Here is a 14,395-nt window from a genome sequence, read left to right as displayed (position 1 = left end):
GCCTCATGAGGTTAGCTGAAGACTGGGCCATGACAGGAAGGGTGTATCGAGATGGTACAGTAGAACACTCTATGGTTGATACTTGTTTAGGATGTAAATAACGTGCTGCTTGGGGCTACTAAGACCAAGGCTGCGTGAGGGATGCTGATTTTGCATAGTTTCCCCTACTGGAAGCCACCATGAGTTCATATGAGCAGTGTGTGAAGACTAGTTCAAGAGTATCAGTCTGGGTTCAAGGAAAGAAGGGTACCCCTGGAGGTCACACATCTATGGTGTCGTCCTACGATGAATGAGTGGCAACCTCAGCCTGGACTCTGACCAGGCCACACCCCCATGGGGATGACTAAGCTCCGGGGGGGGCGGAGTGAAACGTGTTTGGGGTGTGGCCCTGGTCAGAGTCCAGGCTGAGGTTGCCACTCCATTCATCGTAGGAGGACACCATAGATGTGCGACTTCCAGGGGTACCCTTCCTTCAATAATCAGTAGCCGGCGGGCGTGACAGGCAGTTACAGTGGTCACATGGTTGCTGATCCTTCCTGCCACCAAGGCATACAGATTCTTTTAAAGGGCCCAGTGCTGGATGGGAAGGGGTTAAGATGGAGGAAGCCAATAGGCATTACCGACACGGACATTCTCAAGTGATATAAAGTGAGAAAAGCATGCTAAACCAAATGGAAGGTCTCACATAACGTCCTCATTCTCTTCCCTTGGCACCCAACTCTCTCCTGATCTAACCAACTAGACTGACTGTCAACAAAACTCTGCGGGTTAAAAATGTCAAATATCACAAAAAGCAAAAAAAAACAGAAGAATATCAAGGACAGCAGTTTACCTTTCCTTTCTCAGAGCAGTATGTCCCCAACTAAATTACAGTTGTACTTTAAAGTGACATTATGGCCAAAATAATGTGTTTCTGAATCCCCCCCCCAAAAAAAAATTTACTATAGCTTTACAATCTGATCTGCCCAGCAAGTCTGTTGTTTTTCAACTTTCCTTTACAGGCCAAGCTGACCAGCAAAAGTGTCAGTTCAAGGGATGAGAAAAGCCTCTATTTTGTCTCAGTTCATTTAGTGTTTACTCACCTGAACTCCCACGCCGAGTGATATATCCCAGCTGATCCAGGACTATAGTTCAATTGTTGGGCGGGGATTACTACACCCGACAGTTTTGACTCCTTTCAGTACTGGGTGCTGGAATGCAGAAAGCATATCTCTAAGGGGGACACATCGAGGGGCACCCTCTAAGTGGTGGTACCCAGGGTGGTTACCCCCCACCCCACCCTGTCCATTCACATACATCTTCTCATCATTTTAATTTTCACTTCGAGCAAAAGAGCGTCCGTCTGCACACAGACATCGACTCCCTGCTGCATGAATGGGAATAAAAAAGAGTAAAAGATGGCTTCATCTCCTGCTCTCCACCTGTAAAGAACTCCTCAGGCACGTTTTGCCCTTTTTTCACCTCTAGAGGCGTCTCTGATTAAGCCCTGAAAAAGGCGAAACGTGTCTGATAGTGCTCTACATGAGAAGACATAATTCGTCCTTTTCAGGCTTTTGACTGAGGAGTTCTCTACAGGTGGAGAGCCGGAGCTGAAGACATATTTAACTCTTTTTTATTCACATTCATGCAACAGGAAGTCAGTGTCTGTGTGTAGAAAGCCACCATTTTGTTGAGGTCTACTAGAGCCTCACAAGCCGATCCTGTCTGTCTTGCACCAGTACACATGCTGATCCGACTAAGACAAGTTTGGGGGGCCATTCAAATGCTCAAGCAGTACTATTTTCATTGTTTTGGGCTTCATATGATATTCACTCACTACTGTTCCCCCGTCATTCCATATTCCCAGCCCCATCCACCCGTCATGTACGTTCATATATCTAATAGGCTTCAAACTTTATTTAACAATCCCTGTCCTCCTACTTCCAACCACTGTCACAGTTATCCTCTCCCCCCGGTGTCAATCTCTTCATGTATTAATTTGCAAGTTCATCCTGGATCTTCGCCACCCTTCACTCCCCATAGCTGTCACCGCTATTCACCACCCTCACATCATTCCACAGATTCTGTCACCTCCTCACTCCAACGCCCTTCCACCTGGACTGTTTATTCTTGCCATCATAATAATTCACCACCTACACAATCTACATATGAATCACCACCACCACCCTCCCCGACTTTGTACTGGTAGGTTCTCTCTGCGTGTCAATCCATGGGTACACCATTGCCACCAGGAAAACCCCCCCAAAAAAACAGGGACTGTCCCCGGCAAAAAGGGACAGATGACAACCATGCCATAACAGTACTGGACCCCTGAGCTACCAAAGGCCAGTCATCAACTTTGTCCCCTAGGAGGGCATCTAGAGGGTAGCATACTCCCTCATACCCGACAATATTAGGTATTTCTCTTTGGTCCCAACAGTCAAACAGAACATCTAGGGGGAAGTGAAGGGAAGGCTGCTACATTTATTATATTATTTATATAGAAATCTTATGCTATCCCTGATATACTTGATATTTTAGAAACTCCTCCGATGCCATTTGCACACTTCTCTGTAACATCTGTTTTCGATACATTTTACATTTTCTGACTGTGCTTTTGAGTTATGTTAAATACCTTTTGTACCCTATGGCAACTTTTTACCCACAGACACCAATTGGCCAATTTCACCTTAAAGGGCTAAGTTCACCTCTTTTTTTCTAAATTCCAGCTCCTATGTACCAATATAGCATTAATATACTTCTTTTGCAAAAATAAAACAGCTTTCCAGTAATTCTACACACACTTACCTCACTCTCTTCATAGCTGTTTAAACACGCTGCTCCATTATTTCTGCCTCACTTCCTGGACATACTTTAGGTCATGACACAGGAAGGAGTTGACCAGCTGAGGGTAGATGAGGTAGGGGGTGTGCTAATGAGGTCAGCTGGTCAACTCCTTCCTGTGTCATGACCTAAAGTCTGTCCAGGAAGTAAGCCAGAAGTAATCAAGCAGTGTCGTTTTTTATTGTATTTTTTTCACAATAAATTTGTATTGAAAATTATAGATAATACAAATAGATACAAAGTAACAATTTAGCTTTCCAGCAAACACGGAAGTCATGTATAAAAGCTATGTCATAATATTGACAGATAAAAGAACAGAAGTATCACATAAAGAACCGCCTCATGAGGTTAGCTGAAGACTGGGCCATGACAGGAAGGGTGTATCGAGATGGTACAGTAGAACACTCTATGGTTGATACTTGTTTAGGATGTAAATAATGTGCTGCTTGGGGCCACTAAGACCAAGGCTGCGAGAGGGATGCTGATTTTGCATAGTTTCCCCTACTGGAAGCCACCATGAATTCATACGAGCAGTGTGTGAAAACTAGTTCAAGAGTATCAGTGATAGTGGGTGGGTGGGTTGAATCCCTAGCAGCTAGTAGAATGTGGGTTTTGACATGTTGGTAAGAGGTAGTGATATTTTCGACAATCTCAAAATATGTGGAGCATATCTGTTCGAGTATCACCGGATCTCCAGCAGGAACCAGAAAACTGTGGCCTAAACGAGGACATTCTAGCAGGTGTCAGGCACCATCTGAGTGAGATCTTTTGGGACAGTTCCCACAAGGAGGACCAACAAGTGGATTGGTATATTAATTTGAAGGCTCTCACCCACTGTTGATCTGAAGAGGAGACCTCTAGGTCTGATTCCCACTGGAGAAAGGGCTGAATTTTTTCGTAAATTCACGTTTTTGATGGAGTATGTTATAGAATAGAGAGGTGCCTTTTTGCGTGTGGGATGGTAGAGTGAAGAACATCCAGGTTTTGGAGGGGAGAGTGTAGAGAGGGTTGGGTAGTTCTGATAGACAATGACTTATACGGCGGTAAGAGAAATACTCTGAGGCAGGCAACTTGTATTGCTGCCATAAGCTAGAGAAGGACTTGAGGTCTGACGTAAAGTAGAGATTTTGAGAATGTTTAAAGCCCATACTAGATCAATGCATCATGTATAGGTCAGGTATAAGGTATTTCAACGTCTCAAGGGGTATAGGTGGGGATGTACTGTGATTGGGGATGGGGGGGGGGGGGGGGGGGGGTGTTGTGGTACCAACTAGTCTTTTCCATGCTTGAGCTGATGCTTTCATTCAAACAGTTTTGAAGAGAGTGAGGTAAGTGTGTGTAGAATTACTGGAAAGCTGATTTATTTTTGCAAAATAAAGTACATTAATGCTATATTGGTACGTAGGGGGTGCTGGGATTTTAGAAGAAAAAAAAAGTGAACAAAGGTGAACTTAGCCTTTAAAATAAGGAAATGTAAAGCCACAAGATGCGTATTATTCGGTTGAAATAAAATAATTGGACATTTTACTCCTACCAATCCTTTAAATAACCACTTCGGGTGCCTCTGCCGATCGAACCACCAACAGGTTTCTTTGTTCCGATTCCTCATAGCAATTAACTCACTCACCTGAGAACCCTTACCATATTACTTTCATTAGATGCCACCTTACTGGAACCTTGGCTGGATGCCGGCCATATTCCCGAACCACCCCTGCTATGTCCCCCCCCCCCCCCCCCCCCCAATAAGGGCTCAGGGTCGTACTCTTCCTCCTGCAACCGGATGGATACCGCCACATGTTTTTACATTTCTTGGCTGTCACCAATTGTACACTACACATTATGTAAGTAATCGAGTGAAGAACTTTGTTGCTGTGATATACGTTGACTTTGTAGGTGATACTTTTGATTATACATGTATGTTTGCTTCTAGAAGTGTCTCCGGTCCACCTACATTACACCCTTGATGAAAGGATAAGATCCCGAAACGCGTCGGGTGCTTACAGGGGACTTCTACATGACAGGCTACTATTGGATCAGACCTTGTCATTTATTGACCCTGTAGAGTACAGCTCATGTATAATGTTATTGGTTGCTTGACCGTGACATCAGCCATTAAGCTTTTCCATCTCTGTACTCAATAAAAGTTATATTAAGATTTTATATTTTGGTTTTTGATAATTGTAGGCCTTAAAAGTCTTACCTGAGAACCCCACAGAGCGCCCGGGATGGGAACCCCTGAGGCATACAGGTTGACCACACTGACCCTGTGTGGAGCTTTTCTCCACCTGCAAACTAGGAAGGCTGAATGTTTACCCCCCACCCCCACCCCCCGCTGGGTGACCCCGGTCTCAACAGTTGTTAGTCCATTTTGTTCTTTTCCCTTTTGTTTCAAAAGCGTTTTATCAGTTTCTCTGAATGAATCTACTATATTATAAGGGTTCTCCTGCTTCCCTCTCGTTTACCCTTTCCTCTGAGTGTTACCAGAGACCCCGGTCAGCTCTTCAGGATCCTTCGGTCCGTGATCTGCCACCACAACTAAACCCTATGCTGCTAGGGGGGGGTTGGGGACACCATCAAAATGCATGTTGCATTGCCAAAGCAACCATCCCCCTAAGTCCTGTGTACCTACAAGCTGTATCTGTCCTGATTATTAGCAGTTTTGCTCTATGTATAAGAAATGATTTATAGGTTAATGTACTTAAATGGGCTATTGCTGATTTATAGTACATACAGTGCATTGCCATACAGCCAGACCCACTGCTAAGGGGGTGGCACCTGCCCTCCTGTACAGGGCCGAGGCCCCAGAAGTTCAACGGGGGGGGGAGCAGCAGGAGTGGGCCCAGTTACTGGAACCATTCCCCCTGTGGCCTGTGTTTACAGAGCTTCAGTTTGTGAATGAACAGGGAGTCTCTGTACAGAGCGCATCCTGTTCATTCACTCTGCAGCTGAGAAAGGATTGAGGAATCTGTGTCCTCAATCTCTTTCTCTGTCTCAAAAGTGAGATGTTGGGTGTCTGTTTAGACTCGTAATATTTCACCAACCCCCCACAGGGCTGTTTAAAAAAATGTAAAAAAAATAAAAAACTAAAACTAAATAAATAAAGGGCTTATTCCCAAAGGTATTCTGGTTGCATGGATGAGTGTTTTGTTCATGCAGCTGGAGCCGCCTGTTAGGCTTGGTTCACTGTTCCTGCCAGCTAGGCTGTATGGGGCCCCATGAGTTCTAAGAGCAGCCCCGCATACAGTCACTGAACATTATCTCTGTAATAGATCCAGAGATGGGGGAACAATGGATAAAGTCACATCCTCGGCTCACCTTGAATACACAGGCCATCTGTGCAGTTTTCGGACTCCTGGTTCAGGCCTTCACAGGGTTTCACTCCATTTCCTGTTGGTGGCATTGTGCATTCCCTTTCCCGCTGGTGTTCACACTCCGGGCTGCAGTTTGACCAATCGCTCCACTCCTTCCACATTCCCTCCACTGTGGATCCAAACAATCATATCAATATTATTACACTCACTGCTAATGGGAAATAACGGCATTCTTAGATTCCCATTACAAGATGCCAGGCAAACACATGTACTGCATACACTTCATGGGAACGTTTGGTTAATTAAATATGGGGGCCGTCATTATTATCTTGGATTTTAAAGATGTCGGCTCTATGGGCAAGCTGGAGAATCATTGAGCTCTTCCCAATGCATGCTCACCAATCCCAGATAACTTATATTACACAACAAAGATAACAATAATAAACATAAATACGAGTATAACAAAATACATCATCTCTGCACACTGGTGCAGCATTTCTACTGCTCTTTTGTCATGGTCAGGGGTCAGGGGTCAGGCTTGGAGACCAGTAGATATAGCAGTAGAGAGGCTCCAACCAGGGGCGGACTGACAACTCATTGGGCCCCTAGGCAATAGGAGATTATGGGGCCCCCGGGCAATAGGATATTAGCGGGCCCCCGGGCAATAGGAGAAGATTATAGGGCCCCCGGGCAATAGGAGATTATGGGGCCCCCAGGCAATAGATTATGGGGCCACACAGTATACACACAAAGACACACAATATACACATACAATATACACACACAGAATACACACACTGAAAAGGCACTGGAGAGGCGGGGCAGCTATAATCTTGGGATTTTTAAAAAAACACTGAATTTTACATTCTGTCCCTGGTTTTATTGAGGCTGGCAACCCTGTTGGGGCCCCTTAGTGGCATGGGGCCCTCGGGCAGTGCCCGAATGGTCAGTCCGCCCCTGGCTCCCACTATCCAACTCGATAAGTGCCCAAGCAGGTCACCCTGGCGGAAGATGCATGCTCACCCAAGGTGATGGGTCTAAGCACTAACTGGTATTCACCAGACAAGAAATACCCAAAGAGCAAAAACTGGAGTTTTAAGGTGCAGAAAAATTAATCAACATTAAATTAACCAAAAATAGAAAATGTTTTATTTTTACATAGATGCTATAAAACTACTTAAAACATTAAGGGGCAGAATTAGCCCTGTGGTCACAATACAAAAGAATGGTTGTCTCGACATGTTTCACCATTTCTTCTGGAGCTTTTGTAGGACCTTTTTAATACAAATCCACCTTTAATATTGATCACGGTTCCAAATAACCCCCAAAACCCTCCAAGAGGTCCGATGGGGGATGTCTGTGCCACAAAAGTGAAGGGAAGAACAATTGCCCTACAGTTAAACCTATTATCTTTGTGAAAGCTTGACGAATTTGATCGATCAATATTCACATCCTTTTTCTTAATACAAGCTTCACACAGTGACGGCAAATTTCAAAGTACTTGTGCGATCTGAGCACTTCCCCTCCTTTAATTTGCCCCTGTTCCTTGGTTCAGTGTCAGTAAGACACCTATTAACCCCGGGGAGATCAACACTGTCATTGATCTATCCCAAGGGATTAGCTCTTTAGAACAGGTATTAGAGCCTCACTGATAACAGGATGAGTGGGCACCCGCTCTTTGGGTATTTCTTGTCATAGTTAAAGGAGGTGGTGCGTATATCTAAATCTCCAAGTTCCAATACTAATATATTGTTGGTATTCGCCAGAGCTCCTTATGGTGGGGATGGGTTTTGCTGCGGTTAGTACCAGGTCACTGTACTCAGGTTTGCCCCACCAGGAGGTGAGCAAGCCGGGGACCAGTAGAAGATATAGCAGGTAGGGATCAAGCAGACACATAGTCAGTAAACAAGTCAAAGGTCGGTAACAAGTGGTTGCAGGTTGGGATCGAGTGGAAGCGTAGATGAGGAACAAGCCAAAGGTCAGTAATGAGTGGCAGTGAAGATAAGGACAGCTGCAGATATGCAAAGGAGCAAGACGTTGACTTGAGATGGCAAAATAGTTCAAAAACGAGAAGTAGTGAAGATACAGATGGCAGGGGGATTGAAAGGAGCAAGTTATTGGCTGGAGAAGAGCAAAATAATTTGGCAAACAGGAAGTGCAGAGACATGACTTAAATCAGGAATTTCATGGGAGAAGCAATAAGGTTCATCAGAAACAAGGTGCAAGCCAATGTTGTCCAAAGGATCAGACATGGAGCGGTCCAGCATCTTAGGGGGGCTCAGCGAGAAGAGCTAGAGCCAGACACTGCAGAAGTTGCTGGTTCAGATCCAGGTCCTGACACCCTTTCTACTCTGCTGCTATCCATACTGATTGATGGATGACAGCTGCCACCAGTGCAAGCTACTATCATATTCAGCCCTGATGAAGGAGTTTTGAGTGCACTGAAATGTGTTGTCAAAACACTTTTGCTCAGTAAAGCCATTGATTGTATGACTTTTTATTTAACCTCAAAGTCATGGCCACTAACCCTCAGTGTCGAGTGATCCTTTTTCATCCCTTGTTTAAAAACTTCCACAGGCGGTGGTCTCAGCAGGGGGCATGGATAGTTTCAAGAAACTATTAGATAAGCACCTGAATGACCACAACATACAGGAATATACAATGTAATACTGACACATAATCACACACATGGGTTGGACTTGATGGACTGGTGTCTTTTTTCGACCTCACCTACTATGTAACTTTGTAATACTATGTATGTTTTTCTTGTACCTTTTCAGCTACTTTACAATAAAGCAAGGAAATGAAAAAAACCCTGTAGTGCATTGGGGGGCTAATCCAAGATCACAATAAATCTAAACCGCAGGAGAAGAAGATCAACATACCACTTTCCATTGAATGCTTAATGCCTGAAGGTCTCTGAAGTCCTGTTCAAGAAGGAAATTGTGGACCAGCTATAACAGAAGCTACGAGACTTGAGTTTACTCTTACTGCATACACAGAGAATCCAGGATCGGGACCTCAGTGTCACTGAGAGAGACCTACCTCATTCAGCATGGAGACAGGGCTTTCTCCACCTGTATACTCAGAAGGTTGCGTGTTTCCACCCCACAGGGTGACCACAGCTTCAACAGATGTAGGTCACTCTCCTGTTTTCCTAACGACTAACCTTTTGTGTCAATCATCATTTTTTTTTTTTTTTTTGGGCCAACCTACTACACCATAAGGGATCTCCCTCCACCCTCTTATCTTTTTCAGTGGACACCCTGAGCTGCACTGCAGATCTCTGGCCGCTCCTTCAGGACTGAACCACCCAGATCTTCATGGACCACCACATCCTCAACCACACAGAGCAGGTATTTTCCTGCATGTACGTTCCCGAATCTATCCAAGGATACAGATTACATGAAGTATGAGGGTAACGGATATGAAGAGTCCTTCCTTAATGTCTACGCTTGTTTCTCAATTTTTATTGTTTCTGCTGTTCTCCTTTTTGATTTTACATTTCACGTAATTAACAATCCACCTTTTCCTGAAACTTTCGATATCCCTGTTTATGAAAATCGCTTTATAGCGCTCACAACGAAGGTTATGTTAATGTTGCTCTTGCCTCATTTTCCCTCAAAGGCGGGAACAAAGCAAAGAAGAAAAACAGCATTTCTATTGTGTTCCTCCGTAATGGAATTCATTGTGTTTGTTGTATGTATAATGTGTCTGAGTTACTGAAACATTCTTTCTATAGTACATATCAATCATTTTTAATGGAATCTGAATAATAAGTGTGATTCAAGATCCTTCAGTCAGCTGAAAATATGTACATAGAAATATCATTACAGTCACATATAACAATTCCTACCGTCCGGATCTGAATGACTTATTTATGATTGGAAAAGTCAAAAATTGAGAGAAAATCTATCTGCATTAGGGGGACAACCGCTGCCATTAGGGGGACAACCGCTGCCATTAGGGGGACAACCGCTGCCATTAGGGGGACAACCGCTGCCATTAGGGGGACCACCGCTGCCATTAGGGGGACAACAGTGGCTATTAGGGGGGACAATCGCTGCCATTAGGGGGACAACAGGGGCTATTAGGGGGACAACCGCTGCCATTAGGGGGACAATCGCTGCCATTAGGGGGACAACAGGGGCTATTAGGGGGACAACCGCTGCCATTAGGGGGACAATCGCTGCCATTAGGGGGACAACAGGGGCTATTAGGGGGACAACCGCTGCCATTAGGGGGACAATCGCTGCCATTAGGGGGACCGCCACTGCCATTAGGGGGACAATCGCTGCCATTAGGGGGACAACAGCTGCCATTAGGGGGACCACCGCTGCCATTAGGGGGACAATCGCTGCCATTAGGGGGACAACAGGGGCCATAAGGGGGACAACCGCTGCCATTAGGGGACAACCGCTGCCATTAGGGGGACAACAGGGGCCATAAGGGGGACAACCGCTGCCATTAGGGGGACAACCGCTGCCATTAGGGGGACAACAGGGGCCATTAGGGGGACAACCGCTGCCATTAGGGGGACAACCGGGGTCCACATGGCTACTGCGGACTGGAGCAGCGGGCAGGACTGTGCAAAGCTCTTCCTTCCTTTAACACACAATACGATGGTTTCATTTCCTTTCCATTGACCTAAGAGGACCTGTAAGTATTCAATAGACATGTGCACTGCCGAAAAATGTGTTTGTTTTAGTTTCATTTGTTTTTTGTTTTTTCTGGGGTTGTGTCCCGCTGCTGTGTCTCAGCCAATCAGGAGGGAGCGTCGCGGGTGGCCGAGGCACTCATGGATATCGCTGGATAGAGAGGGGGCTCAGGTAAGTATTAGGGGGGCTGCTGCACACAGAAGGTTTTTTTTTTTTTATCCCAATGCATAGAATGCATAGAATGCACCTTCTGCCTTTACAACCAGGCATGCTCAACCCGCGGAGCCATAAAACGTGACCCGCAACCTAAAACCTAATATGATTATTAATTAATAAAAAAACAACAGACCAGGGAGGCGCATGTCCTGGCGCAATAAACTCCTTTATTAAAGTGTTTGTACAGATTTTTTTTTTTTGCATCAAAATAACAAACATGTTATACTTACCTGCTCTGTGTAATGCTTTTATGCTTTTGCACAGATCAGCCCTAATTCTCTTCTTTTGGGGTTCCCCACCGGCTCTCCTGGCTCCTCCTCTTCATCGGGTGCCCCCCGCAGGAAGCCGTATTGTATGGGGGCACCCGGCTCGCTTCCCAGTCCCGCTGCTTTGTTTATTGACACAGACAGCAGGACTCGGCCCCCCCGCGCTCCCGTGTCTCTGGATTGGATTGACAGCAATGGCTCCTGCTTCTATCAATCTGTCAAATGAGGAAGGAGACAGCGGCTGGAGCCTCTGGGCTTGTGCACATCACAGGATCGGATCAGTTCTGGTAAGTAAAAGGGGGGTCTGGAGGGGGGGGGGGGGTCGCTGCAGCAGAGAAGGTTTTTAACCTTAATGCATAGAAAGTATCAAGGTGAAATACCTTAAAGCGAAATTCCACCCAAAAATGGAACTTCTGCTTTAAGTGAAGGTGACCCCCTGACATGCCACATCTGGCATGTCATTTTTTTTGGGGGGGGGGGGGGGGGCGGATACACTCTTTTTAGAAGCACCCAGCTCCCACTTCCTCCCAGAGCTCCGCGGCAACTGAAGAAAGTTCAGCTCTCCCCCTCCCTCCCTGCAATCTTCTGGGACATGTCTCAGAAGATTGCCCAGCCATTCACAGCGGGCAGCGCAGCTCGCCCATGCAAGTTGCTGCTCGCGCATGCGCAGTGCGTGAAGCCACAGCCAGGCGCCCACAGTAAGAATGCCGGCGCTGTGGAGAGGAGAGGGAGAGGAGCGAGGCTTCGTGCGTCCGCATCACTGGACCGTGGGACAGGTGAGTGTCTGATTATTAAAAGTCAGCTGCTACACTTTTTGTAGCTGCTGACTTAAAGAAAAAAAAATATTTTCGGCATAACTCTTTAAGCTTTAAGGCTGGGTTCACACTAGTCTGATACCAGACATCGCATGTAATTCGCACAGCATGCCTGTGTACACCAAATGCAATGTCTGTGCAGTGTGAATTAAGCCATACAGTTTGTATGGCCGAAATCGCATTGCATTCAAGCCAAAATGGTGCAGGACCCTATTTTTTTTTGGCCGCACTGGAATCGGATCATACGGGTGTTCAGACTCCACAGTTCCCACAGCGTTCTGCAATTCGATTTGTCATTAACTTTATATTGACTCCATCAGCAGTTCGCAGAGAGAGCAGTGTGAAGTGCCTGCGAGTCGGGTGTGATGCAGGAACCCGCGCAGGAACGGCTGTGCTTCCCGAATCGCACAACTGTGAACCCCGGCCTAAGGCTTTACAACCACTTAAAGCAAAGATGAAATGTCACATCATGCACACACATGCTCCCGGAATGACACACGTCTAAAGGCTCCTCTCTCCATGTCTGTGTGTTAGGAAGGAAAGGATGCTTGAAAAAGGAGACCGTGCCCCCGAAACACATCATAACTATGGCAACTTGCACAGCCTTCTTCGGGTGCACTCTGCTGTACTGAATGATTGCCGGTCCTCCATAATCCAGGCAGCTGTCATACACTATTCCGTCTAGTGGCCCCCATAGAGGGGTTCTGAAGGTGGATTCTCACAGTTGTGTGATGAGCCTGGTGTCATTCCGGGAGCATGTGAGTGCATTATGTGTCATTTTAACTTTGCATAATGAAGACGTTGATTGACGTGCACATTTCTGGTCTGTTTTTTTTTAGTTTTTTTTTTGGTTGTCCACAGTCCCTGTTTTCGGAATTCTGAACCATTTCATTTCATTGTGGCCTACGACCAGTTGCCAAATCACAGCCTGCGCTCTTCAAAGGGTTGAGCACCCCTGCTTTACATCCATCAAGAACTAGAAGCAATGTGCAACCATATGTTGGTTATCTCTTTGAGAAGGTCTGGATGAAGGGTCCATGAAGTCAACAACTTAGAAGGACTTGGCATCCCAAAGTAGCATGTGAATTATTTACTGCAGCATCATGGTAACATGTATGAAAGGTTTAAGACCAGCTTTTCCCAACCTTTCTACCCCAGAAGAACCCTTGGAAAAATGGTCAGGTCTTGTGGAACCTCTACTAAAATCAATACATGGGTAGCCAGTAGGAAGAAAAACCCTTTACAGTGGTGGCCAGTGGGAAGAATACCCCCGTACAGTGGTGGCCAGTGGGAAGAATACCCCTGTACAGTGATGGCCAGTGGGAAGAATACCCCTATACAGTGATGGCCAGTAGGAAGAATGCCCCTATACAGTGATGGCCAGTAGGAAGAATACCCCTGTACAGTGGTGGGCAGTGGGAAGAATACCCCTGTACAGTGGTGGCCAGTGGGAAGAATACCCCTGTACAGTGGTGGCCAATGGGAAGAATACCCCTGTACAGTGATGGCCAGTGGGAAGAATACCCCTATACAGTGATGGCCAGTAGGAAGAATGCCCCTATACAGTGATGGCCAGTAGGAAGAATACCCCTGTACAGTGGTGGGCAGTGGGAAGAATACCCCTGTACAGTGGTGGCCAGTGGGAAGAATACCCCTGTACAGTGGTGGCCAATGGGAAGAATACCCCTGTACAGTGGTGGCCAGTGGGAAGAATACCCCTGTACAGTGGTGGCCAGTGGGAAGAATACCCCTGTACAGTGGTGGCCAGTAGGAAGAATACCCCTGTACAGTGATGGCCAGTGGGAAGAATACCCCTGTACAGTGGTGGCCAGTGGGAAGAATACCCCTGTACAGTGGTGGCCAGTGGGAAGAATACCCCTGTACAGTGGTGGCCAGTAGGAAGAATACCCCTTTACAGTGGTGGCCAGTAGGAAGAATACCCTTATACAGTGATGGCCAGTAGGAAGAATACCCCTGTACAGTGGTGGCCAGTAGGAAGAATACCCTTATACAGTGATGGCCAGTAGGAAGAATGCCCCTATACAGTGATGGCCAGTAGGAAGAATACCCTTATACAGTGATGGCCAGTAGGAAGAATGCCCCTATACAGTGATGGCCAGTAGGAAGAATACCCTTATACAGTGATGGCCAGTAGGAAGAATGCCCCTATACAGTGATGGCCAGTAGGAAGAATACCCTTATACAGTGATGGCCAGTAGGAAGAATACCCCTGTACAGTGGTGGCCAGTAGGAAGAATACCCCTGTACAGTGGTGGCCAGTGGGAAGAATACCCCTGTACAGTGGT

The 14,395-nt window shown here is 46.2% G+C and overlaps 1 protein-coding gene across 2 annotated transcripts in view; it reads right to left on the bottom strand.

The window, feature by feature from the left end:
* UNC5D (unc-5 netrin receptor D) overlaps nucleotides 1–14,395 on the bottom strand; it is a 924,160-nt gene that overhangs the window by 299,749 nt on the left and 610,016 nt on the right. For both annotated transcript variants that reach the window (XM_073618230.1, XM_073618231.1), the window contains exon 7: nucleotides 6,139–6,303. In XM_073618230.1, coding sequence (XP_073474331.1) covers nucleotides 6,139–6,303 — 165 coding nt within the window. The remainder of the gene's footprint in view (nucleotides 1–6,138; nucleotides 6,304–14,395) is intronic.

Source organism: Aquarana catesbeiana, linkage group LG03, assembly GCF_042186555.1.
Source record: "Aquarana catesbeiana isolate 2022-GZ linkage group LG03, ASM4218655v1, whole genome shotgun sequence".
NCBI lineage: Eukaryota > Metazoa > Chordata > Amphibia > Anura > Ranidae > Aquarana > Aquarana catesbeiana.
This window is presented reverse-complemented; position numbering and strand designations above follow the sequence as displayed.